This window comes from Schistocerca nitens, chromosome 3, assembly GCF_023898315.1.
Source record: "Schistocerca nitens isolate TAMUIC-IGC-003100 chromosome 3, iqSchNite1.1, whole genome shotgun sequence".
Taxonomy (NCBI): Eukaryota; Metazoa; Arthropoda; class Insecta; order Orthoptera; family Acrididae; genus Schistocerca; species Schistocerca nitens.
Genome location: NC_064616.1, coordinates 411,132,106 through 411,156,889, shown reverse-complemented (window position 1 = coordinate 411,156,889; position 24,784 = coordinate 411,132,106). Strand labels below are relative to the sequence as shown.

The 24,784-nt window shown below is 40.4% G+C and overlaps 1 protein-coding gene across 2 annotated transcripts in view; it reads left to right on the top strand.

Annotated features, from left to right (window-relative positions):
• LOC126248356 (membrane-associated guanylate kinase, WW and PDZ domain-containing protein 1) overlaps window positions 1-24,784 on the top strand; it is a 408,513-nt gene that overhangs the window by 366,273 nt on the left and 17,456 nt on the right. For both annotated transcript variants that reach the window (XM_049949272.1, XM_049949273.1), the window contains exons 14-15: window positions 4,286-4,320; window positions 17,126-17,296. In XM_049949272.1, coding sequence (XP_049805229.1) covers window positions 4,286-4,320; window positions 17,126-17,296 — 206 coding nt within the window. The remainder of the gene's footprint in view (window positions 1-4,285; window positions 4,321-17,125; window positions 17,297-24,784) is intronic.

Genomic DNA, 24,784 nt, shown 5'->3' with positions numbered 1-24,784 from the left:
AACGTATTTAGAGACCTCTCTTTACTCAGTTCTCTCTTAATTAAAACAGAAAATCCTGAAATCCTGTCTGTCCCAAATATGACCCTCTTGTAAAATAAACTTGGTGATGTACCTGCTATCATAATGCATCACAAGGACTTGGTGCAGTATTTAATTGCTGGTCGGAGTGGCCGAGCGGTTATAGGCGCTACAGTCTGGAACCGCGCGACCGCTATGGTCGCAGGTTCGAATCCTGCCTCGGGCATGGATGTTTCTGATGTCCTTAGGTTAATTAGGTTTAAGTAGTTCTAAGTTCTAGGGGACTGATGACCTCAGAAGTTAAGTCCCATAGTGCTCAGAGCCATTTGAACCAGTATTTAATTTTTTAATGGCGCATAACACTACAGACAGATGCAGACTTAAATAATAACTTAGAGAAGTGAGGGGGTTCACTTTGTATTTGTGTACATCGTGGTTCGCCAGACAGTGAGGTTGACACTGGAGCATTCTTCCATATTTTTGAGGGGATTTTGCTTTCTGAAAAATGAAGCCATATTTCCCATCTCTGAAGTGGTGCTTTAAATGCCAATATTTCAGTCGTGGTGTATGAACAACCCAATTTTTCAAGATTTTTGTTGGTCAGTTCATGAAAACTCTCAACCTGTATGTGAAAATTGCAAAGACAGTGGCCAGGTCATTGACAGTATGTCGAATACTTACTCTCCTCATTCCCTCAGGTTAATTAGCCCACGGAGAGACAAGCTCCTCCCCCTTGTGATTTCTGCATCACGATGAGGGACTGCAGCTCCCCACACCCAGCTGGAGAAGTAGCATCCTCCTCCAGCATCTACCAGTGATCTCTCACCAGAAATCTGCAGACCAGTTAATCAATGCCAGCCAATGGAGGAAGGAGCCATGGGCAATGGGTCCCAGGGCTGCCTACTCCTCTACAGCTCCTAGCCCTGCAACAGAGAAGTCCTCCTAAGAGTCATGACCGCCTAAAGTAGTTAAGAAGAAGAGGAAGAATTCTTGGGAGAAGGCTTCTCTGGTGGCCCCAAAGGTCTCAGATTCCTTCATGCCATTGGGCTCCGAAAATATATTGATCAATGTTATTTAACAACCCAATGGTGCCAGACAGTGATCTTGGGATGTGACCTGTCAAGTTGGTCCATCCACGCCTAGCCAGGATGCTCTTAACTTGAGAATTCAGTGGAATTGCAATGGATATTACTGTCTTCCACCAAAGTTGATACAACTAATGTTCTCCTGTCTTTGATCTGTGTTTCTCTCCAAGCAACACATTCACAGATGAACATCCTCCAACTCTTCAAAGTTATTGTGAATTTTTCTGGAATCTTACTGGCACAGAGAGAGCATCTGGAGGTGTCTGCACATTGCTTCACATAGATGTCTGTGAGTGGATTCCTGTCCATACCACATGGGAAGCAGTGCAAACAATCCCAGTGATCACAGTTCCAACATTTTTTCAACCCCAAGTAGGGCACTTCCATATCTTGAGACAGTTATCTGCCTTAATGACAGTTACCTGCCGTAATCTGAAGACAATCCACCTATCCCCTCCCCCCACCCCCACCCCCCTCTTTCTGCCACTACTTCGGGATTTTAGTGCATGCGACCATTTGTGGGGGGAGTACCATATCATCTTATAGAGACCTTCCGGTCGGCCAATGTCTTTCTGACTGAACTGTTTCTTCTCAATGACAATATCCCTATCCACTTAAGTGCTGCCCATGGCATCTTTTTGGTTTTGTGATTTCTTTCCCCAATCTTGTGGCACCACTACAATGGTTGCTATATTATGATCTTAGTTTCAGTGATGACCTTCCGGTGATCCTGTCACTTCCTTGGCACCACCTAATGGGCTAATTACCATGTTGAGCTCTGTGAAGGGCCTACTGGCAGTTACATTTCTGCTATCACCTTTGATTCCCCTCTGTCAGCCCGTCCTCATCAATGCTATTGGCTCCATGAAAAGGCTCACTACCTAAATAAATGCAAAAAAGGAATAGTGGGAGTACTATGTGTCCTCTCTGGGAACATATACCTCTTTATCGCAGGTGTGGGGTAAGCTCCATAACCTACTGGGTTGCCAAAGATCAGTATCTCCTCCTTCATGCTGATATTTTTACCAGTACATTTGTTCTTGCTGAACACCTCATGACTGTTGGAACACACAAAAGCTAATTTCATCCCCCTATCCTCCAAACCATGAATTATATAATGAACATTTCATTGACTGGGAACTGCTTCGGGCTCTTGACTTATCTCCCAGTATGGCCCCAAGAGCTGATTTGATTCATAATTAGATGATCAAATGATCTGATTGCAACTCGCAAACTCCATCTACTCAGGGTCTCCAAATTATTTGGCTAGAAGGAGGTTTTTCTTTACATTGGAAAGGTAGTGTCATCATTCCAGTCCATAAACCCAGCAAAAACCCAATGTTCATCAACAGCTTCCAACCAGTTAGACTCACTAACATGCTCTTCAAACTGTTTGAAAGGATAGTAATTCAGTACTTATGCTTGGTTCTTAAATTATGAAACCTTTTGTCCCCCTATCATTGTGGATTCTAGAAAGGAGGATCTGCTGCTGACCATCTGGTTAGGTTGGAAATGGTAGTGTGCTTTTTCTAATGCCAACATTTCATTGCAGTCATTTTTTACCTACATACTGCATACAGTTTCGTTTGGTGCCATCACATTTTAATTACCCTCCATGACTTGGCACCTTTCAAGGCTCCATACAGATTTTTGTCAGTTTTTAACCCCCCCACCCCCACCCCTCCCAATCATGTCAGCTTAGTTGGTAAGCTGCACAGCTCCCTGAAAATCCAATAGCACAGCATCCCTCAGGGCTCTGTGCTGAGTGTTATTCTATTCTTCACTACTATCAATGAGCTGGTGACCTCTGTCAGACCAGTGAATATGCCCATGTTATATGTTGACAACTTTTTCATGCAGTATAGCTCCTGATTTGCACCCCTGGCTGAATACCAGCTCCAAGGAGACAAACAGAGGGCCTCCAGTTGGACCTCTTCCCTTGTTTTCCAATTTTCTCCTGCAAGAGTGTGACTTGTCCATTTCTGTCACTGTACCATTGTCTATCCTGACCCAGAACTCTAATCGGTTACCCAGTACTTAGATATTGTTGCACTGTCCTAATAGCTATTGGATCATGTTGCACAGTCATAATTTTTTGGAACAATTCTGATAAAAAATTGACTTGGTTTTCCCATATATCTCAATTGAAGACTAGCTACATGCAAAAAATGCTCCCTGCTTCCCAGCACCTCATGGGATATGGGTCACGCTACTCTACTCCCTCTTTAGCATGCCCTGATGTCATCCCGATTATGGTTGCCAAGTTTATGGCTCATTGGCACCTTCAGTTTTGAAATTATTGGACCCAGTACATCATTGTGGAGTTAAGCAGGCCACTGACAACTTCCAGAATAGCCTCGTAGACAGTCTCCTTGCTGAAGTGGGGATCTTGCCTCTTCAGTTCCAATAGTACGAACTCCTCCTCACTTACACAATCACCATACATTTCCTAGTCATCCAACATACCAATTCTTTTTTGAGAAATTGCTTCAGTTTTACCACTCCTACATACTATTGGAGTTCTGATCAATTTCTGCCTGATGTCACTAACTCCAGATGGATTACCCCTTGGGTGATTATAAGATACCACCGTGCCACTTACTTTAATTGTTTTAGTAAAATTATGCAGATGTAAATCTGGATGGCTGGACAGGAATTTGAATCTTATTCCTCTTGCATGTGAATCCAATAATTTAACCACCTCACAATGCTATATTTACTTAGCTTTGTAAGAAGAATTGGGGAGTAGATTTGTGAACACCATTTGTAACATCTTTAATGCAACCCCTAGTTCATCTATGTGAAGTGCATATTTAACGCTTGGTTTGTGGTTTTTGATACAGTTTATGTTATACCTGAGTGGCAAATCACTTCTTATATATAAATTATCTCTAAACCTTTAACTGTTTAACAAATTTTTAGATATTGAAAAAAGGTGGTACATTTTATGTATCCAACAATATTGTTTATACTTCTCATACTGTGTAATGTTGTGACTTAAAATATGTATTGAACTTTTCTCTTTCTTAGAAATCTGTACTAAAAAGTTTCCCCAAATTAGTCAGAAGACATTACATTTTTATTCTATTTAGTCACAGAGTCAATTATAATGAGAACAGTATTCAGTTAATATATTTTACTTTGGGAAACCCGAATTTATGTAGAACTTTTATTTGTTTCAGATGATACCTCAAGCACAGCCTCAGTTTCACAAAGAGTAAGTAAATATGTTCATTATTGCATAATGGAAATGTTTTAACATTTAGCTACTTGAAAGAGCATTAAAGTGCGTTTGACAGTAAAGTTATTTGTAGTCTAAATTGTGTCATCTCTCTTTTTATAAAGTTAATATATTGTATAGGTGATATGACAATATTTTGTATTTAAACTACAATAGCAAAATAGATCTTCCATACATCAACAATTACATTTGCCCAGGTAACTTCGGGATAGTAATTTTAAACTACCTAAATCAGATACACTGCATGATAGAGAACAGCAGAGCACTCAGAAGGGGAGGAGGAAACAAAATGAAACTTCATGTTTTCAGAGAGAGAGAGAGTATGCGATCTTATTTCAGTGATAACAAAATGGAGTCAAAATTAAAAAGAACTTGGCAGTGTGAGCCCACTTATCGCTATGATGTTGTGGCCCCTCTGGCCATGATGCATGCAGCGATTTAGTTGAGAAGGTTTTCATAGAGCTGTTCTATCCTTTTCTGAGGCAAGCTGGCCCACAACTGTTGTAAATGGTCCATGGTATCCTGGATGTAGGTACTGGGATGGAGTTGTTGTCCAACTGCTGCCACACATGTTCTATCAGGGACCAATGGTGTGGGATGATGCGAATGTTGTGTACTGCCCATTACTTGTTCTCGGATGGCAGTTACAGTCACGATCCAAAGTGACACCTGATGGTTTCACAAACCTTGACACTAGGAGTAACGCTTGCTGTGCCACTCCAAAACATTGGAAGAATGAGACCTCTCCTCAGGTTGCCACCATATTTGCTGACAATAGTCATAAGGAGTAGAGTAGAATCACGATTCATTGCTGAAGACAATGCTATGCCATTTGTCAGCAGTCCATGCTTCCTAGTCACGGCAGCACTCGAAATGCAGCTGTTTGTTTTGTATTAACGGCAGCCTATACATGGTGTGGTAATTCCCTAGTCTGGCTGCTGCTGGTCTCTGATGAATCGTGAGGGATAACAAAAAAACATTGCAAGGAGTCTATTACTTGTTCTCGCATAGCAGTCACTGTGATGGGGCTACAATGTACTCGATGCACAAGACAGTGGTCCTCCCATGTGCCAGCGAGACGTAGTTGACCAGAACGACAAATATACCTTGCCCTCATATTGTCATGCAGACCACCATCAGACCAGAGTTACACACAAATCTGGATTTCGCATGACTCAAGCAGCCAGCCAAATGGAGAAACACAATGGGGCCCCTTTCAATCTGTGAAAGTGCTCATAATGCTGTCGCACACAATTACTCAGCATTTCTGTGTCCTTCACAGAGATCGCTCCATTTGTGGCACTGTTCATACTCCTTATAACATCCTGCCAGGCTTTCTAACAAAACTAAACATGAACAAAACTAATGCACTCTGGTGGCCATTCTACTTGTTGCAGAGAAATGCAGCTCTAATGATTTACTTACCCGCCTGTAATCTTTACGTGTACAAAATTACACTGAGTTTCGACAGTGTCTTCTGGGAACTTTATTTTTTTTCTTCAGGAAGTGTATTTTCATTACATGTGATAAAATGAGTTACAAGGGATAGTGGCTGCTGCTGCTTTATTATCTGTCACAATGTTAAAGCTGTGAAAATGGCCAAAACTGCAGTCAGTAGCAATACACGATCATAGTGTGAATGTTATGGCAGTATATGATTTGGCAACATCAAATTGCTTTTCTATAAAGGATGTGCTAATTTTCTTATAGTGTGATTTCACTGCTATTTAGTATTGTAAGGTAGAAATATCATATAGAAATGACTTATTTAGATGAGGAATAACTTCTTCCTGTATCAGCACTGTAAAATATGAGGAATAAAAGACAATTTAAGGTGCATGATATCAGAGACTTTAAGGCATTGTGTGTTTAACAGGTGTCACATGAAGATAAGTTTTTCAAGTGGCAAGTTGTGTAAACACAGGATTTTGAAGTTATACAGATGACTCATAAGGCGATGTGTAATGCCTTTGTTGTACAGCCTGTTACTAAAGTTTGTTGAGCCTCATTATAGTGTTCTTTTTATGTACAGGTAAAACACCAGGAATCAATAGTTGTTCTTAGATGTTCTCAATTTTTTTCTATCATGCTTTGATAGGCCTTTGATCGACAAAGTGAAAACTTCTCTTTGTGGCAAAAATGCGCTTCCTTTTCAAATTAGTTCTGTTTTAGGTCAGTGTTTCTGGTCTAGACATAGCTGAAAAATAAGTTTTAAAATTTCATTTTGTTCAGAATTTAACAAACACAGCACCCATTAATCCCAAAGCTTTCTCATAGTTAATTTTTGGCATAATATGTACTGTACTTTATCTTTTGATGTTCCTGTAGTGTTAGCTATTTCATACATCTTTAAGCCCTGATTACCCAATACCGTATTGTTCACTTCCTTGATGTTTTAAGTGTACTTGCACTTTTGGGGCATCTCTTGCGGGGATCATCTTAAAGAGAGGTATAGTCACATTTGAATTCAGTCATCCGTTTCTTAACTGTTGATAATGAAGGGCAAGTACCATGTATATCTTCAGCAATGTTGGGCATTATTTTGGTTGTTATTAAACTGAAGAGGAAATATTGATAGAAATATAGATAAAAAATGTTCATATAAGCGTAACTAGAAAGCTCTCTGCTATAATGCACGTAGTGGAGAGAATGTCAGTGTAATGCCTTTGGAATTTTCACTTACACAAATGTGATCTATTTGGATGAAAGCACATTGATGCCAGGTTGCAGCATTTGGCTGTTCTGAATGAGAACAGGCTTGTGACCCTGAAAATAGCAGCAATCTAAGAAATACAAATTTTAGCTGTGGAACTCTTATTTCCATGGAAAAATACTTGACCATTTACAGACCCACAAATTTAATTTTGCATTTTAAAATACTGTGAGAAAATAATGCATAAAGGAATAGAATTTGTTAGTACCAGAGACATCACACGGTATCGTGTTCAGAAGTGAACTGCTCAGTGACAGATTTATTTAGGGAAACTGCAGAATCCAAGAATAAATGAAAGATATACCTATTAAAAAAAACAGATAAAAATTCACTTGACGCCAACCTGATAGTTTATCTCCATCCTTCCAAATTAACAGTGTAAGTGTAGACCAGCTGTGGCTTCAGTTCAAGAAATTAACAGACGACTGAGCTGATCCCCCTTTGTACACAAAACGGATCAGAACACTGTTGCAGAAACAACAGTAAAAGCATGCCAGATTTATATGAATGCAAAATCTCAAAGGTTGGTGATCTTATGCAGAAGCTCAAAATTTAATGCAGACTTCAATGTTAGATGCTTGTAGTAGTTTCCATAATGAAACTCTCTCTAAACCTGGCAGAAAATCCAAAGAGATTCTGGTTATATGTAAGGTATGCTAGTGGCAAGACACAATGCCTTCTCTCCGCGATAGCAATGGAAATACTATCGATGACAGTGCTGCTAAAGCAGAGTTACTAAACAGCCTTCCGAAATTCCTTCACCAAAGAAGACAAAGTAAATATTCCAGAATTTGAATGAAGAACAGCTGCCAACATGAGTAACTTAGAAGTAGATATCCTCAGAGTAGTGAAGCAGCTTAAATCACCTAATAAACGCAAGTCTTCTGGTCCAGACTGTATACCAGTTAGGTTCCTTGCAGAGTATGTTGATGCAATAGCTCCATACTTAACAATCACATACAACTGAATCATAGATCCATACCCAAACACTTGAAAGTTGCAAAGGTCACAACAGTATTCAAGAAAAGCAATAAGATTAATCCACTAAATTACAGACCCATATCGTTAATGTTGATGTGCAGCAGGATTTTTTAATGTATATTGTGAATTACCTCAAAGAGAACAGTCTGTTGACACACAGTCAACACGAATTTAGAAAACATCATTCTTGTGAAACATAACTAGCCCTTTACTTATACAAAATGTTGAGTGCTATTGACAAGAGATTTCAAATGGATTCCATATTTCTAGGTATCCAGAGAGCTTTTGACACTGTACCACATTAGCATCTGGTAGTGAAATTGTGTGCTTATGGAATATGATCTCAGTTTTCTGACTGGATTCATGATTTCCTGTCAGAGAGGTCACAGTCTGTGGTAACTGACGGTAGTGTTCCTCAAGGCAGTATTATAGGCCCTCTGCTGTTTCTTATCTATATAAATGATTTAGGAGACACTCTGAGAGCTGTCTTAGCTTGTTTGCAGATGATGCTATTGTTTATCATCTAGTAAAGTCATCTGAAGATCAGAAGAAATTGCAAAATGGTTTAGTTAAGATATCTGTTCGGTGTGAACATTGGCAGTTGACACTAAATAATAAAAAGTGTGAGGTCATCCACATGAGTGTGCTGAAAGGAATCCTTTAAACTTTGGTTACACGGTAAATCAGTCCAATCTAAAGGCCGTAAATTCAACAAAATACCTAGGAATTACAATTACGAACAAGTTAAATTGGAAAGACCACATTGAAGATGTAACAGGGAAGGCAAACCCAAGACTGAATTTTATTGGCAGAACACTCTGAAAATGTAACAGATCTACTAAAGAGGCTGCCTACACTATGCTGGACAGTTCTCTTTTGAAGTACTGCTGCATTGTCTGGGATCCTTACCAGATAGGAGTACATTGAGAAAGTTCAAAGAAGAGCAGCATGTTTTGTATTATCCTGAAATAGGGGAGAGAATGTCATGGACATGATACAGCCTTTCCGGTGGACATCATTAAAAAACAGGCATTTTTCATTGTGGTGGAATCTTTTCACAAAATTTCAATCACCAACTTTCTCCTCCAAATGCGAAAATATTTTGTTGACGCCGACCTGCATGGGGAGAAACGATCATCATAATAAAATAAGGGAACATGTGGAAAGATATAGGTGTTTGTTTTTTGTGCGTGCTGTTTGAGATTCGAATAACAGAGAATTATTGTGAAGGTGCTTTGATGAAGCCTCTGCTAGGCACTTAAGTGTGATTTGCTGAGTATCCATGTAAATGTAAATGTTAATGTAGACATAGTTGTAGGTGTAGGTGTGCAGGGACCGGACTCTTTCATGATTAAAAAAAAAAAAAAACTAGCTCAGTCCAGCTGAAACCTGCTGCTGCCTTGGTGAAACAGTTTGGTGCAACTACTTGGCACACAACTCTTTTTGTGAGCATGTAATTATTACACACAGGGCCCCCAACTTTTGCAGTACTACTATCCTATCCATGTTCCAAGTCTAACCTCTAGCTGCGCTATATACTCCCCTCCCCCTCCCTACATGGGGGCCAAGCCATAGGTTTTGGAGTACAAGTGTGACAGATCCGGATGTTCAGAGCCATGGGCTGATCATGACCACCAATTTTCCTTTATTGAAACTCTGGGTGTATGCCAACAGCCATCCTCATTTGTGGCAGTGGAACTTTGTGTGTTCTGGAGAGTGGCGATCTTGATTTAATTGCCCAGTGGGAACAAGGGAGAAAGGAAGGAAAATTGAGGCTTAATGTCCCATTGACAGTGAAGTCGTCAGAGATAGAAAACAAATGGGGAGTGATGGGGAAGGACATTGGTCAAAGAACAAATGGGGAGTGGTGAGGAAGGAAATTGGTCAGTTTGTTTTGGAAGTAATCATACCCAGATTGACTTAAACTCATTTATGGAAACTGTGGCAAACCTAAGCCTACACAGCTGGACAGGAATCTGAAACAGTGTCCTGAATAAATATCAAGTTTGCTGTCTTCTGTACCACCTTTCTTCATTTAACTGCCCAGACTGTGATATAGAAAATAAAATAACCCTGAGCTTTAAGTTAGCTGTGTATTGGTGGTGTGGATGACTGTTGGGGAAAAAAGACTCGAGTAGGCAAATCACTTGTGCATGTACCACACCCCACTTTTATTAGGATTATCCAGGTAAGTAGGGCTCTGTCTGGTTAGGCATTTTTGTACAAGTGCCTGATGTGAACGAAATGGCTCTAATTGTTCAAGTTCCCAGTGAAAAAGGTGGACCATCAGAGAGCAGAAACACCCAGTCAGCAAAGAGAGCTCGGGTGGATAGTCCCTCTGATGAAGCACATTGTAAGATTTATATAAAAGGGAGTGATTGTACATAAGTTTGCCAAAATTCATTTCTGGTAATCAAAAGAGAGGAGAGATCTTGTAAGATAATTTCACCATTTTATTGTCACTAAAGTACGGAACCAGTAGCTGGACCTCGCAGAGGAGTAAACTGACTTTTAAATAATACTCTGCTGACAGAGAGAACTATGTCACAACATCTGTCTGAGCTTTTGGGTCCAGGCAACTACCTTGTAGAAAATTAAATATATAACACCCATAGTTTCAGCTAGGGACTAGTTATCTGCCATGGTAAGATTGAAATTCCCCCTGAAGAACCAGAGGAAGAGTAGAAAAGTGTGAGCATCACAGCTATAAAGAGTGTTATGAAGAACATAAATGGGTCAGTAGAATAAACTGTGTCATTTATTTTAATATTTGACATATCACCAAAACACAACACAGATCGCTGCACGGACCCAAAAGTTAAACCCCATATACAAAACCCTAGAAGACATTTTTAATGCTACAAGTTTGGACATATGAGTATTGCTTGTAGCGGTGAAGCTGTGTGTGACAGATGTACATCAGAGACATATGAAGAAAATTAATTGCACACACCTCTGCGGACGTGCATGAATTGCTGAAGTGGTCATTCGTTGTAGAGCAGCGATTGCCATGTTAATGCCATGAGGTGGTTTCAGGAACTGGAGATGGTAAGAAAAATCCCATATATTGAGGCTAATTCACCTTCAGAGTGAAGCAGTTACCAGCATTCGCTAAATCTTTCACAAGAATTCATAAAAATAATGTGGTCAAATATAGCTTCTCAATGTAAACTAGTTAGATGTGAGTACATGTACCTGCAGCTACAGGTGTACCTCCAAAAGAAGAACTCCTCAGAATCTTTAAATATTCCAAAGCCAGTAGATCTTCAAATAAGGACATTTCTAAAATGGCACCACCATACATTCAAGTAAAGCAGAGTCAGCCACAACGTGCAGTGTGTGCAGTTATTTGCTAAGTTTTGGATTTCCTTGGTCATTTTCAGAAAGACTTGGTGCAACATGACATTTCATTTAGCAGCCTGATGCAGCTCTGTTTCTTGTGTCATTTTGTGTTGCATTTTTCATTTCGAACGACTTTGTTTGGCAGAAACATAGTGGGAGTGCTGTCTATCCTTTGCCATTTGCTCTTGGGATAAAGGAAGTTCACACATCCAGTGACTGTCTAATGATCTATCATCACAAGCCTTTCAGAATTAATGGGAACCACAGTTCTGTTTCAAATAGAAGGGTGAGAATTCTCAGAGTCTATTATGCAATTGAATAATTGATGATTGCTACAGATCTGCTGTAGGCAAACATGATGCACAAAATATTTGCAATGAAAGAGCAAAAAGTTGCAATGATCAACAAATGATTTGTAGAGGATTCCATGTTCTTTACATCAAAATGCACATTGTGCTAAATTTGCAGGCATGGAGCATGATGAAATTGGTGATACAAATTTTCTGAAGTTGCATGCATTGCTGCTCTTTCAGTTTCTAGTTTTTGATTAAACTGCATGAAGTATATGGAATCATTATGTATTTCTGCAAAGTATGTTGATTAACTGAAGAGGTATGCCTGAAACTATTTTTTGATTTAAGACCCACTATTATTGAATTTTCAAAGGAAAAACAAAAGCTAGAACCAAAATTAGAAGATCTGGAAGGAATTGCTGACCTTTCATTTTAAGTGATCTTGACTGAACATAGCCCTCAGTGAGGTGTTGCAAGGTGATAACCAACTTTCTTCTGATTTGGTAGGGAAAGTGGATGCATTTAAAGAGAAAATCACAATGTCGAAGGGACAATTTATGATGTACATAGAGCGTCATCCATTTTCCTAAGCTCACAGGCGTTAAAGACAAGGTGAACCTTGTAGTGTTGTGTGAGTGGATCAGAATAGGAGCTGATGCTATTTCCAGTTGTAAAGTGGCTCATATAACTCATAGATCTGGTGCCTGAGAATACAATTTGAAAATATTTTCAGGTAAGGAAATTCACAGGGAAAAGAACAAGGAACTGTGATACATAACTGAGACTAATTGAGTGTGTAGGGTAGGAAACTACTATTGAATCCTACAAGATTCTTACACACTGCCTATATTGTGCAATCCTGTATGTGCCATGTGCAGTTAAGTACCATGAGAAACTACATCCCATCCTAGGGTCTGAGTAATGCGGATCCAACATCTGAGGGAGACTTGAGTTCGGGATCTCTAGCAGCACTGGCGCCACCGGTTAGAAAGGCTCACTCGGGGTGCCTCCCTCGCAATCACAGACTGTCTTCTTGACCTCTGTTTCTTCCAGGAGCTTCTCTGCAACCAGTCACATAGTCTCCTGCTCCTTAGTGTCCCTGCTAACATTAAGTTGACCTTCTGTGCATGCACATTGTACAACATAGCAATTCTGACTGCTCACTCTCAGTACCTCACGTGACTCATTAGTGACAGTTTTGAAAACTTCATTGTAGTGGTGAATAAACTATAAGAACAGTTTTCTAAACGTTTTCATGGTATTGCTAGTCTCGCATCTGTTTTTGAGGTGGTTTAGAGATCATTTGCTGTTTCATCATAAAGTGACCCTATGGATTTTCAGATGGAATTGATCACTCTGCATTGTAATTCCAGTTTAAACTCTTCAGGAGTTCTGTAAAGTTTTTCTCAGGAAGAGTTTCCATGTCCCGATAACAGCAAATGTGATATCAATGTTTTGATCAACGTATGTGTATGAAAGGCATTTCTTGATTACAAAACTAGATAAGTCTCATGATTATGTGCTAACTTCAGTGACAAAAATCTGCAAAACTGTCTGCATCTGTCCTTATGCCAACAGTTCGTACAAGGTATAAAGTTTATTATGTCTTCAGTGAGCCAAAAGTAATTAAATAATACTGAAAATCTGTTTTATTTGTGATCATTGTTGTTGAGAAATATGGAAACAACCCTTGTACAAGCTATTCAATGTTTTGTGTGTGACTGCATTGCCATCTTATGCAGTATGCTCACAGTTTCCCCATCTACCTGCCCAGGTATCACGGTGTGGTAGGGAGGGAGGGATTTGGGGGGGGGGGGGGGGGAGTGTTGAGTCAGGCAAGAGAAATTGGCACGCATGCGAGAGCTCTGCATACTTCTGGACTTCTTGGCTGTCCCTGAAGAAGAGACAAACGTTCAGCCAAAAGTCACCAAATGAAGGAGGGGGAAATCAGATAAAAACCTTTGCTTTATTGAGCGCTGTCACGGTCTGATGGTGAAAGCAATATTTTGTCCACCATTTTCACCTCAGAAGAGTCAAGTAACCCAAATGCTGTTTTCCTCATCACTTGCTGTGCATCATGAATCCAGAAAGGAAGGGGAAAAAAGGAAACACTCACTGATCAATGGCTCCCACAGTTTAATGTAACATAAAAAGACTCAGATTTTACATGAAGGAGCTCAGGCTTCTTGCACAGAAAAAGGCACTGTGCCAGTATCTGCAGTAAAAACTTTAGAAAACGTCTAATACATGGTGCACTAAGAACATACCAATGTGTTGTTTGGCATCAGCACATAAGCTACAATTATCTGGATATGTGATAGAATGGCAGAAAGTAACTATCAGTTTTAAATGTGCCATGACCACACTATGAATGAACTTACACAATTTGGTGATGCATAATCACATACTATCCAGCATGTCTACAAGGAATGGTGTACTACGTGCAGTGATGTAACACAGCATAAGAACAGTGATTGTGAAAAGGTCCTAACTGATAGGTACTAGAGACATATGTCGTGCCTTGTCAATGGGAAGCAGTTTCAAAACCTAACTGAAATTGCTGCTGTCATTGAATTCAAGCCCCTCTCAACCAGTTTCTGAGTGAATGTAGGGTGCAAAATGCTATTGCTTGCAACTGCACATAAAGCTGCACCTCTCCAGTGTGCCAAACAACACAGAAACTGGACATAGTTAACTGGAGGCTTTTAATGTGGTCTGACAAGTAGAAATTGTGCCTCGTTCCAAATCTTTGAATGCTCTGAGTGCACCAGTGGTTTTATGAGGCAATGAACCTGCAGTTAATGAACGTGTACTTCAGGGTGGTGGTGATTCACAGATGTTTTAAGGTGTATTTTAACATTACTTGGACCCACTCATTCAGGTCACTTTAATCATGAATCAAGATGTTTATTTCAGAATTCTCAGTGACCAAGTGTTGCCCGTTCTTCTATATCTTTATGATAAGCATGCTCTCAGATACTCCAGGCTTTCAGTGTTACATCAGTCATGTTCACAGTGCTGAAAACGTACATTTATAGTTTGATGAACACTCAGCTGCTCTATTGCACTTCAACTGGCCCACTGAATCACCTGATGTCAAGGCAGTAGAAAATGCCTGGATAGTTTGGAATAATTGGTGAAATGAAATGTAGCAATAAACATCTCCACAGTCTGGTAGCTGTACAGGATCTGGTCAACAACAACTGGCTTCAGCTGGCTATGGCAATTCAGGCAACTGTCAAAGCTAGAGGCAGTGGCAGCTGGTATTAGCCTCATGTCTTCTAAAGTGACTAATCTTCTCTTGTCTGGTGTGCTTATATTTCCATGTGACACCATACAGTAACATGGCTTCCAGTAAAAGAATTTGTTATTCAGTTCACAAAAAGCATACATTAATATTCAACAAGAGCACTGACCACAACCAATAGCACTAGCAACAACAACAATAGCAACCAAAATTTTTGAGCAGCTGTTTAATTCATTAAATTAGGTCCACAACATTAGCAAATGATTGCCTGACAGTGCTCTCATTTTTAGAAAAGAATCATGCTAGATGATACGGAAATGCAGAATAACTTTGACAAAATTCCCCCTTTGTGTAATGAACTCTTTGTAAAGGTATACACTGGAGCACCAAAGAAACTAGTATAGGCATGCGTGTACAAATACAGAGATATGTAAACAGACAGAATATGGCACCGCAGTCAGCAATGCCTAATAAGACAACAAGTGTCTCACGGAGAGTTTAGATCAATTATTACTGCTACAATGGCAGGTTATCAAGATTTAAGTGAGTTTGAACATGGTGTTATAGTCAGTGTACAAACAATGGGACACAACATCTCCGAGGTAGTGATGAAGTGGGGATTTTCCAGTACAACCATTTGACAAGTGTACCATGAATATCGGGAATCCGGCAAAACATCAGATCTCAGACAACGCTGTGGCTGGAAAAAGATCCTGCAAGAACGGGACCAACAACAACTGAATAGAATCGTTCAAAATGACAGAAATGCCACCCATCCGCAAATTGCTGCAGATTTCAATGCTGGGCCATCAACAAGTGTCAGTGTGTGAACCATTCAACAAAACATCATCAATATGGGCTTTTGGAGCTTAAGGCCCACTCATATACCCTTGATGACTGCACAACAAAAAGCGTTATGCCTTGCCTGGGCCTGTCAACACTGACATTGGACTATTGATAGCTGGAAACACGTTGCCTGGTCGGACGAGTCTAGTTTCAAATTGTATCAAGTGGATGGACATTTGTGGGTATGGAGACAACCTCATGAATCCATGGACTCTGTATGTCAGCAGGGTACGGTTCAAGCTGGTGGAGGCTCTGTAATGGTGTGGGATGTGTGCAGTTGGAGTGATATGGGACCCCTGATATGTCAAGATATGATTCTGACAGGTGACACAAACCTAAGCATCCTGTCTGATCACCAGCATCCATTCATGTCCATTGTGCATTCCAACGAACTTGGGCAATTCCAGCAGGACAATGCGACATCCCACACGTCCAGAATTGCTACAGTGTGGCTCCAGGAACACACTTCTGAGTTTAAACAGTTCCACTAGTCACCAAACTCCCCAAACATGAACATTATTGAGCATATCTGGGATGCCTTGAAATTTGCTGTTCAGAAGAGATCTCCACCTCCTTGTACTCTTACGGATTTATGGACAACCCTGGAGGATTCATGGTGTCAATTCCCTCCAGCACTACTTCAGAGATTATTCAAGTCCATGCCACATTGTGTTGTGGCACTTCTGTGTGCTCGCAGGGGCGTTACAAGATATTAGGCAAGTGAACCAGTTTCTTTGGTTCTTCAGTGGAGAAATGTAAGACAAATACCACAACACACAGAAATAAACCAGTAATATTCAGTACACTCATAAATGGGAATCCTTAGAAGAAAGGTGCTATCATTTTTATAGGTCTCTGCTTTGTAAATTTAGAGAACTGATGTTCATGGAAGTCTGGGTGACAATTCTTCTACCCCTATCACGCATCTCACATAGCAATAATGAGAATAATAGAAGAAATCAGGGTGGATATTGTTACATATAAACAACAATCATTATTTTGGCACTTTATAGCTGATTTAATAATACAAAGTACCCTCTTTCATGGGTAGTACAGTGGTCTGTACATACCTCAATCTACTGGAGTGAGAAGTAAGTGAAAGTTCCAGTCTCCTCAGCCCTTTACAATGGATGACCTTTGTATACTAGAGAGCTACAGACCTCTGCATGCCTTTGGATAATGGGTACAGTCAATATATGATGCATGGACATTGTAAGGACCAGGAAAAATGGTCAGTTGTTTATAGAAATATTCACAGTTCTCATTTTGTCATTTCTGTTTGGTTTATTCCTGCGTAATGCAAAACTACCAGAATATTTAAAGGATAACTTAGTTTTTATTGTTCTATTACTGCTGCAGGATGATGATGTACTAGGAGGCGAAGATGAACAATATCATGCTGTGGAGCTCAGCCGAGGAACTAGAGGGTTTGGCTTTAGTATTAGAGGTGGCCGTGAATTCCAGAATATGCCATTGTTTGTACTACAGATTGCTGAAAATGGGCCTGCAGCATTGGACAATAGACTAAAAGTAAGTAATGAGTGGTATAGTGAATGGTACAGTGTTCATGATATCTACTACTGCATTATTTTTATCATAATATTGAGTTATGCAAATGTGACCATATTTATTTATGTAATGTCCTGAATTTCCTGTCACAGTACTAATTTCAAGAAAGTGATGTAGCATTTTAAAATCTCTGTCATTAGCTGGATTTCTTGTTAGATACTTTTTTCTGCTGCATGCAAAATTAGAAGTGAGTGCTGATTATCTAACGACTTGCGTCATTTCTGCATGTTAGCAACCCCCTTCCCTTATCCCCCACCTCCCAAAGGGATCTAGTAAGGCATGGAGGATGGTTTTGTAAATAAAGTAGTAATGTTACTTTTAACTTTGGCAGTTTAAAACACAGTTTAAAAAACGAAGAATGGGTATTACTACTTTGGCTTTTCCATGCAAATTACTAGTTCATGGGAAAGATTTTGATAGTTTCATACAACATAAAGTCAGCTTTATCAGATTCTTGCAAAATATGTGAGATTAAATGCTTCGTTTGCTGGCTTTTTGGCAGAAACTCTGCTTTATGTGAGGGCAAAGAAAATGGTCCAGATATATCAAGTTGTCCCCTCATCAAACATCAGCTATAATTCAAAAGCTCTGTTTCAGTCCTTTCTGGAATTAGTATTGGATATGGCGTTGTTTACAATGGTTTCACACATGATTCAGTGTTTTATTATCAAGTACCAGTTCAGCGAGTATCTTGAGAACTGGTTGCTTATTTACAGAACTGTAGCTGTTCTGGAAGTCTATGAAAATTACAATGTAGGGTGAAGTGTTAAGGTTACCTTCATAAGAATACTTCTGAGCGTTGGCTTTTGTTATGTGTACGACTCTGACTTTGTAAATCCAGCTTGCTATTCTCCTGTGCGTTGGTCCAATTGTGCTTCTACTCTCTTGAGTAATACCTTTGAAAAGATGTATGTTATCAATAGTAGGGAGATATTTTTAGGTGTTAAGGGCTGATTTGTCTTCTTTGTTGTGTAGTGGGTTGACGACAGCTCATGCTAATCATGTGATAGTGTTTCTGCAACCTGCTGTTTGATATTATCTTGCAGATTAACTCTTTGTACGAGGGGTGTTTGAAAAGTCCATGCAAAGTCCGAGAGATGGCAACACTGGCACCACCAGTGCATATAGATGTCATGTTTAGTTAGTAGCATCTTTGGAAAGAACGCACACCAAGTTTCAGCCATATTGGTCTATTTCTTTGTGTTTGGCATTCGTTTGAATCAAGGAAGGTGAGTGATTGTCAAAAAATGGACGAAAAAGAATTTCGTGTTGTGATTCAACATAACTTTATGAAAGGCAAAACGCCTCAGGAGACTAATGAGAAGCTTGATAAACATTACGGTGACTCCACACCTTCGATTAGAACAGTTTATAAGTGGTTTCAAAATTTTCGGAGTAGCCATATGGGCACAAGTGGTGCTGAACGTTCTGGATGCCCTGTGGAGGTTACGACTCCAGAAATCATTGATAAAATCCATGATATAGTTATGGATGACAGAAGAGTTAAGGTGCATGAGATTGATATTGCTGTGGGCATCTGGAATGAATGGATAAATAATATTTTGCATAACCATCTGGACATGAGGAAGCTATCCGCAAGATGGGTTCTGCGATTGCTCACGCTTGACCAAAAACGGAATCGTGCGAAGTGTTGCAAGGATGGTTTGCAGCTGTTCAGGAAGAATCCGCAGGACTTTAAGCGTCGTTTTGTCACTGTGGATGAAACATGGATACATTACTATACTCCTGAGACCAAACAACAATCTAAACAATGAGTTACCAAGGGAGAATCTGCACCAAAGAAGGCGAAGACCATTCATTCGGCCGGAAAGGTTATGGCAACTGCCTTTTCAGATTCTCAAGGGATAATCCTCATCGACTCTGGAAGAGGGTAAAACTATTACAGATGAATATTATTCATCATTATTGGACCATTTGAAAACCGAGCTGCAAGAAAAACGCCGGTGATTGGACCGCAAAAGAGTCCTTTTCCATCACAACAATGCACCAGCACACACCTCAGCAGCTGTGTTCGCAAAATTAATGGAAATAGGATGCCAACTTGTTTCACATCTCCCCTATTCTCCAGACTTGGCTCCCTCAGACTACTATTTGCTCCCCAATTTGAAGAAATGGCTGGCGGGACAAATATTTTATTCAAACAAGGAGGTGATTGCAGCAACTAATAGCTATTTTTCAGACTTGGACAATTCGTATTATTGAGAAGGGATCAACAAATTAGAACAGCGTTGGACGAAGTGTATAAGTCTAAAAGGAGACTATGTCAAAAAATAAAAAGGTTTACCCCAAACACGTAAGTAGTTTTTATTTTTGCACGGACTTTTCAAACACCCCTTGTATGTATATTCCACAATTATGTGTTGCTGACTTGACCTGGAGAAGATCTGCTTCATATTGCACTAGACAGATGGTATAGAGTCAAAGTTAGTGACGTTGTTGGACTGGAAATGAAATTTTTCCTGTGCACCTTCTACCTTGTTTGTTGAAGTACTTTGCAAAGGTTGTTGTGCAATCTTCATTCTACTGTCAGAGTTTCCCATCCCTTCCTCAAATGGAAAGAGTCAAGTCTGAGTAGGAACTTATCTAAAATTTAAGAATTTTGTTCCATAGGAATCCTTTCCCCATCTCAACAATTATATCTCTGTTATATTGCCTCTTAAATTTCTGATGGTCCTGGTAGATTTTTACAGATTTTAGCTAGCCCTTGCCAATGTCTGTGGGACTGGTTTGCATTGCCAACTTTGGTATGGCACTGTGAACTCCGGATGATACCTTACTTAAGATCATGTTAAAGCTGTTGTCTTTCAGTTGTGCTTCTTTGTGTTTTGGAAATCTAGACTTGGTGTAATAGTCACCTCTACACTTTTTGAGTAGAGAGTAGAGTGAAATTATCTTTTATCAGAGGCAGTAATACTGTGACATTTAGTGTTTATTTCATATTCCTTCTGCTGATGACTAGTTCCCAACAAGTGCCGAACATGTGGAAAGCTAAATGTCTCGTGGAATATGCTATCAAAATGGACGTCCACAATACGATGAACTACAGCAAAGGTATTGTGTCATGTAGATATCTTGATGATATTCCCAAAGAAGAACAGAAAGATGAAGGGCTCAGGAAGGTACTGTCAACATGAAGAATATTGTGAAAAGTGTGCATGGGGATCTGATAAAATCCAGCTCCTTTACCCTTACCTTTAATAGCACAAAACTCCCAGAGCATATCAAGGCAGGTTTGCTTTGCGTAAGTGTGCAGCCCTATTTTCCCAACCTAATGCTCTGTTTTGAATGCCAGAACTTTGAGTACACCACTCTAGGATGTAAGGGAGAAACTGCTTGTGGCAAATGTGGTAAGGCTGCCAACGAAGATGTCATTTTTTCATCTACTCCCAAGTGTGTATATTGCTCTGGGCATCATCCTGCCTGGAGTTGAGACTGCAGCATCTACCTTAAAGAGGGGAAGATACAGGAGCTTAAAGCGAGAAAGCATACCCATATGCTGAGGCCAAAAACTTGTATAAGGCCATGCAGCCTCCCATATTCACTACATATTTCACTTCAGCTCTTCAAAAGCCTTTTCCAACAGCTGATACCTCTACACAAATGAAAGTTGCTGGTGTCAGCACTACTTCCTACATTTGTCAATGCACTTATAAAGCTGTAGTAATTTCAGAGCCAGGGCAGAGTCCAGTAAACTGTCCAGCACTGCCTCTTCTGCTACTGTAGAAGTTTCTACAAAACCTTCCCTACTAAAAAAAGCAAACAAGAAGCTTCAAACTCAGGCAAAAAGAGGTAACAAACTGTCGGACCATGTGACATCATTTGGCCTGACAGTTATCGTGAATCTGCTTCAGAGTCAGTGGAATGTTAAGTCTGCCAGGGCCAATTATCTCGCCTCAAGACTTAACTGCCACCCATTTCAGGCTCCACACCCAGTGGAGAGACAGGGTGAAAGTGCAACCCCCCCACAATAAATAGCGACCATACTACAGTGGATCATGAATGGGTATAGGTGTCTTGTTGAGGAACCGAAACTCCTATAGTTCAATTCTTTTATCTTGGCGGTTCGCGCATGCCCACCCAGGCGCGGGACATTGCTGCATTGCCAGTTGTACGCGCCAAGAGAAGCAGCACCATAATATAGTTCGCAAACTTATGTTTAGGGGGGAGCGCGCAGTTTATGAAGTAAAGCCACCACGGCCGCATTAACCCTTTCGCTGCTACAGAGACGTGCTCCCCGCATTCCGCGATGTGCGCGATTTTGTCATCATTGCAGTGCTCGCCTGTGCAGACACATGGTGTTTTGACTGCTTTGACACACTTTATCATTCGATTTCACAAAAACTATTTGGCCCAGAAATTTGATTTTTACACATCTTCTTGACTGATACCTTCCCCCCATAAATGACTTAATTTTGTTTCGATGTTCAACGCAGTTATTGTGCAGCATTAGATGTAGTAAACCATTGCACAAAATTTTGAAGAGTTTGCAGAGGTAAAAGTCCATATCGTATACTTTCCATATGGTCAATTTTAGTTGCTACTAGAAATTTCAAAAAATTACATTCAAACGAATACAATTCATGAAGTCAGACACTTCGATATTGTTTTTAAATAAAGAAAATTTTAAGCACCGAACAAGGTTTGAACTCGCAACCTTTCGCTTAGCAGCCATACACTTTAACCATTACGCTAATGTAACTTGTCATTCAATGTATCTCCCGGAGGACTGTAAAATATCACGCAAAATACCGACAAACACTGTTGGTATGATTATGAATTACTCACATTTCGTCGAAGTACAATAGGAAATAAACAATTACCGCTGTTCTTTATTGCGCAAAAGCAGTTAGTGAGAATGATACAAACACCTTTCCTTCCTATCGCCTGAATTAGGAGGCTTATTGCTTGTTTGGTTTAATTAATTAATAGAATATGAAGCAATTGGTATAAAGAATGCTTTTTCCAAACTTTCTATAAAAGAAAGTCTGCTATCAAGACATGGCTTTTGTTCAATTACTTTATTTATGTCTGAACGTTTCTAAAACAGAATACACTCGTCTGTGCTCTGCACTGCAGTGGAGTTCTGGCAACGTCGTTCTCTGTTCATTGGCTGACTGTGTTTTGTGACGTCAGATGTGCAGAACAAACCTAAACTCGGCCGCCATCATAAATGACGCGCACTTTAGCATAGGTGCACCCCTTGTCCTTTTGTTTACAAGAAACACATTTTAAGGCCACTGATACCCCTGTGCTATGGGGCTATACCCTCCACCACAAGGATGACCTGACTGGGGAAAGAGCCAATGGAAAGATTGCAATGTTTGTCAGTAATACACACCACTCCTCTGCTCTCTCCTTGGTTACTGATCTAGAGGCAGTAGCCATTGAAGTTCATATGGGTCAGAAGGTCACTGTCTGCTCACTATATTTGCCTCCACAGGATGCGATAGCCTCTGAGGCTCTTGCAGGCCTTGTAGAACAACTCTTCCACCCATTTTTCCTATTTAGTGACTTTAATGTCTATAATTTATTATGGGGCTCAAACTCTAGGGGTCACGTTTGGAGAGCCTCATGATGTCTCGAGAGATGTGCACCTTCAACAGAGGCAGTCCCCCTCATTACTTGGCTGTTAACGGGTTGTGTCCTCAGCCATCAACTTCTGTTTCTGCTCTCCAGCCACTGCAGACTCAGCTCAGAGGGAAGCAACCAATGATCTTCATTCTAGTGACCACTTCTCACTGTGGAGCATTACTAGAAAGGAAGCCATTGAAATGGATGGTTATCAGAGCGAACTGCATGCTATTCCACCAGCTGGCTGTGTTTGATCACTGAGGCAGTGTTCAGGAATGGGTGGACCATTTCACATGAGTGATCCACCTTGTTGCTGATATATCCATCCCAAAGTCCTCTGATCATCTTGGGAGACATTGTGTACCTTGGTGGACCAATGAGTGCAGCTCAGCAATCCGTACAGGTGCGCAGCTCTACGATGGCCAACAGCAGACAAACTGGCAGCCTTTTGAGTCATGAGAGCCAAAGGTCGATGATTAAGTAAGGAGAAAAAGAAAAGGTTGAGGCAAGCATTCTTGGACACAATCAACCATTCCACTTGTTCTGCAAAAGTATGGGAAACCGCCAGGATGATTTCTGGTAAATGCTGTCATTCACCAATAGCAGCAGTGCTAAAATAGGGACATGTCTAAACAAAACCTGGGGACATCGCCCAGGTGATGGCAGAGCATTTTGCAGTTTCTAGTGCCAATGCCAGCCAGAATTCGGATTTCTGCCACTACCATGAGACTGTAGAGAAGGACCAGCTGGGTTTCAGATACAAAAATTCCAAGTCTTATAACTGCCAATTTTCTACATGGGAGCTAGATTCAGTGCTTTCTGAACCTCGTGATACTGCACCTAGTCATGACCAAATCCAGCACAATATGCTTCAGCATTTGCAAGCAGCTGTCTAAGGAAGTCCTCCTCAAATGTCTTAATTTGATACAGCTGACAGCTTACTTTCCCAATTTGTGGTGAGTGACAATTTTGATACTTCTCCTCAAACTGGGAAGGGACCAAACATGTCCAGTAGTCATTAGAGTGTTACCTTAACAAGTTGCGTAGAAAGGACTGAAATGAATGGTGACTCCTTAGTCGCTCTCAGTGCGGATTCAGGACAGTTCGATCCACTGTCAACAACTTGACCCTGCTGTAGGCGGGTATTAAACAGGATTTCCTATGTAATATCACTGTATCAGAATTTTCTTTGACATGAGTAAGACATATTACGCTACATGGAGACACAGTATTTTAGAGCTGTTCAACCAATGGGGCTTTCATAGCCTCCTACTAATCATCATACAGACCTTCCTGCCCAAGCACTTTTTTTGATCCCGAGTTGATGATGTGCTGTTGGATCATTTTGAGCAGCAGTGTTTTAAGTGTTAATGTCTTTGCCATAGCCATAAACAATATTAAGTCTGTTGTAAGAAGTCCCATGCAGTGCTTCTTATTTGTGGATGATTTTGCTGATTTCTGTTCTTCCTCCAGTGTTGCAATAGCAACTCATCAGTTGCAAATTACAGTGCAGAAGTGCGCGCGCGCGCGCGCGTGTGTGTGTGTGTGTGTGTGTGTGTGTGTGTGTGTGTGTGTTCATTTTAATCATTCTTGTCGTATTTTCAATTTACCTGACTTGCATATGAGGGACACCATTCAAAATTTAAAGACTCGGTGGTTTCTGGGCCTCATTTTGTTTTCCAAACTATTGTGCTTACCACACCTGAGAGATCTGAATGCCAGAAGGCATTGGATCATCCTAAAGTGTATTAGCCACAGGTCTTGCAAAGCAGACAGGGCACGTCTGGTTGAGTTTTATAGGGATTTTGTGGGACCACGGCTAGACTATGGGTGCACAGTGCATGCATCAGCGAGACG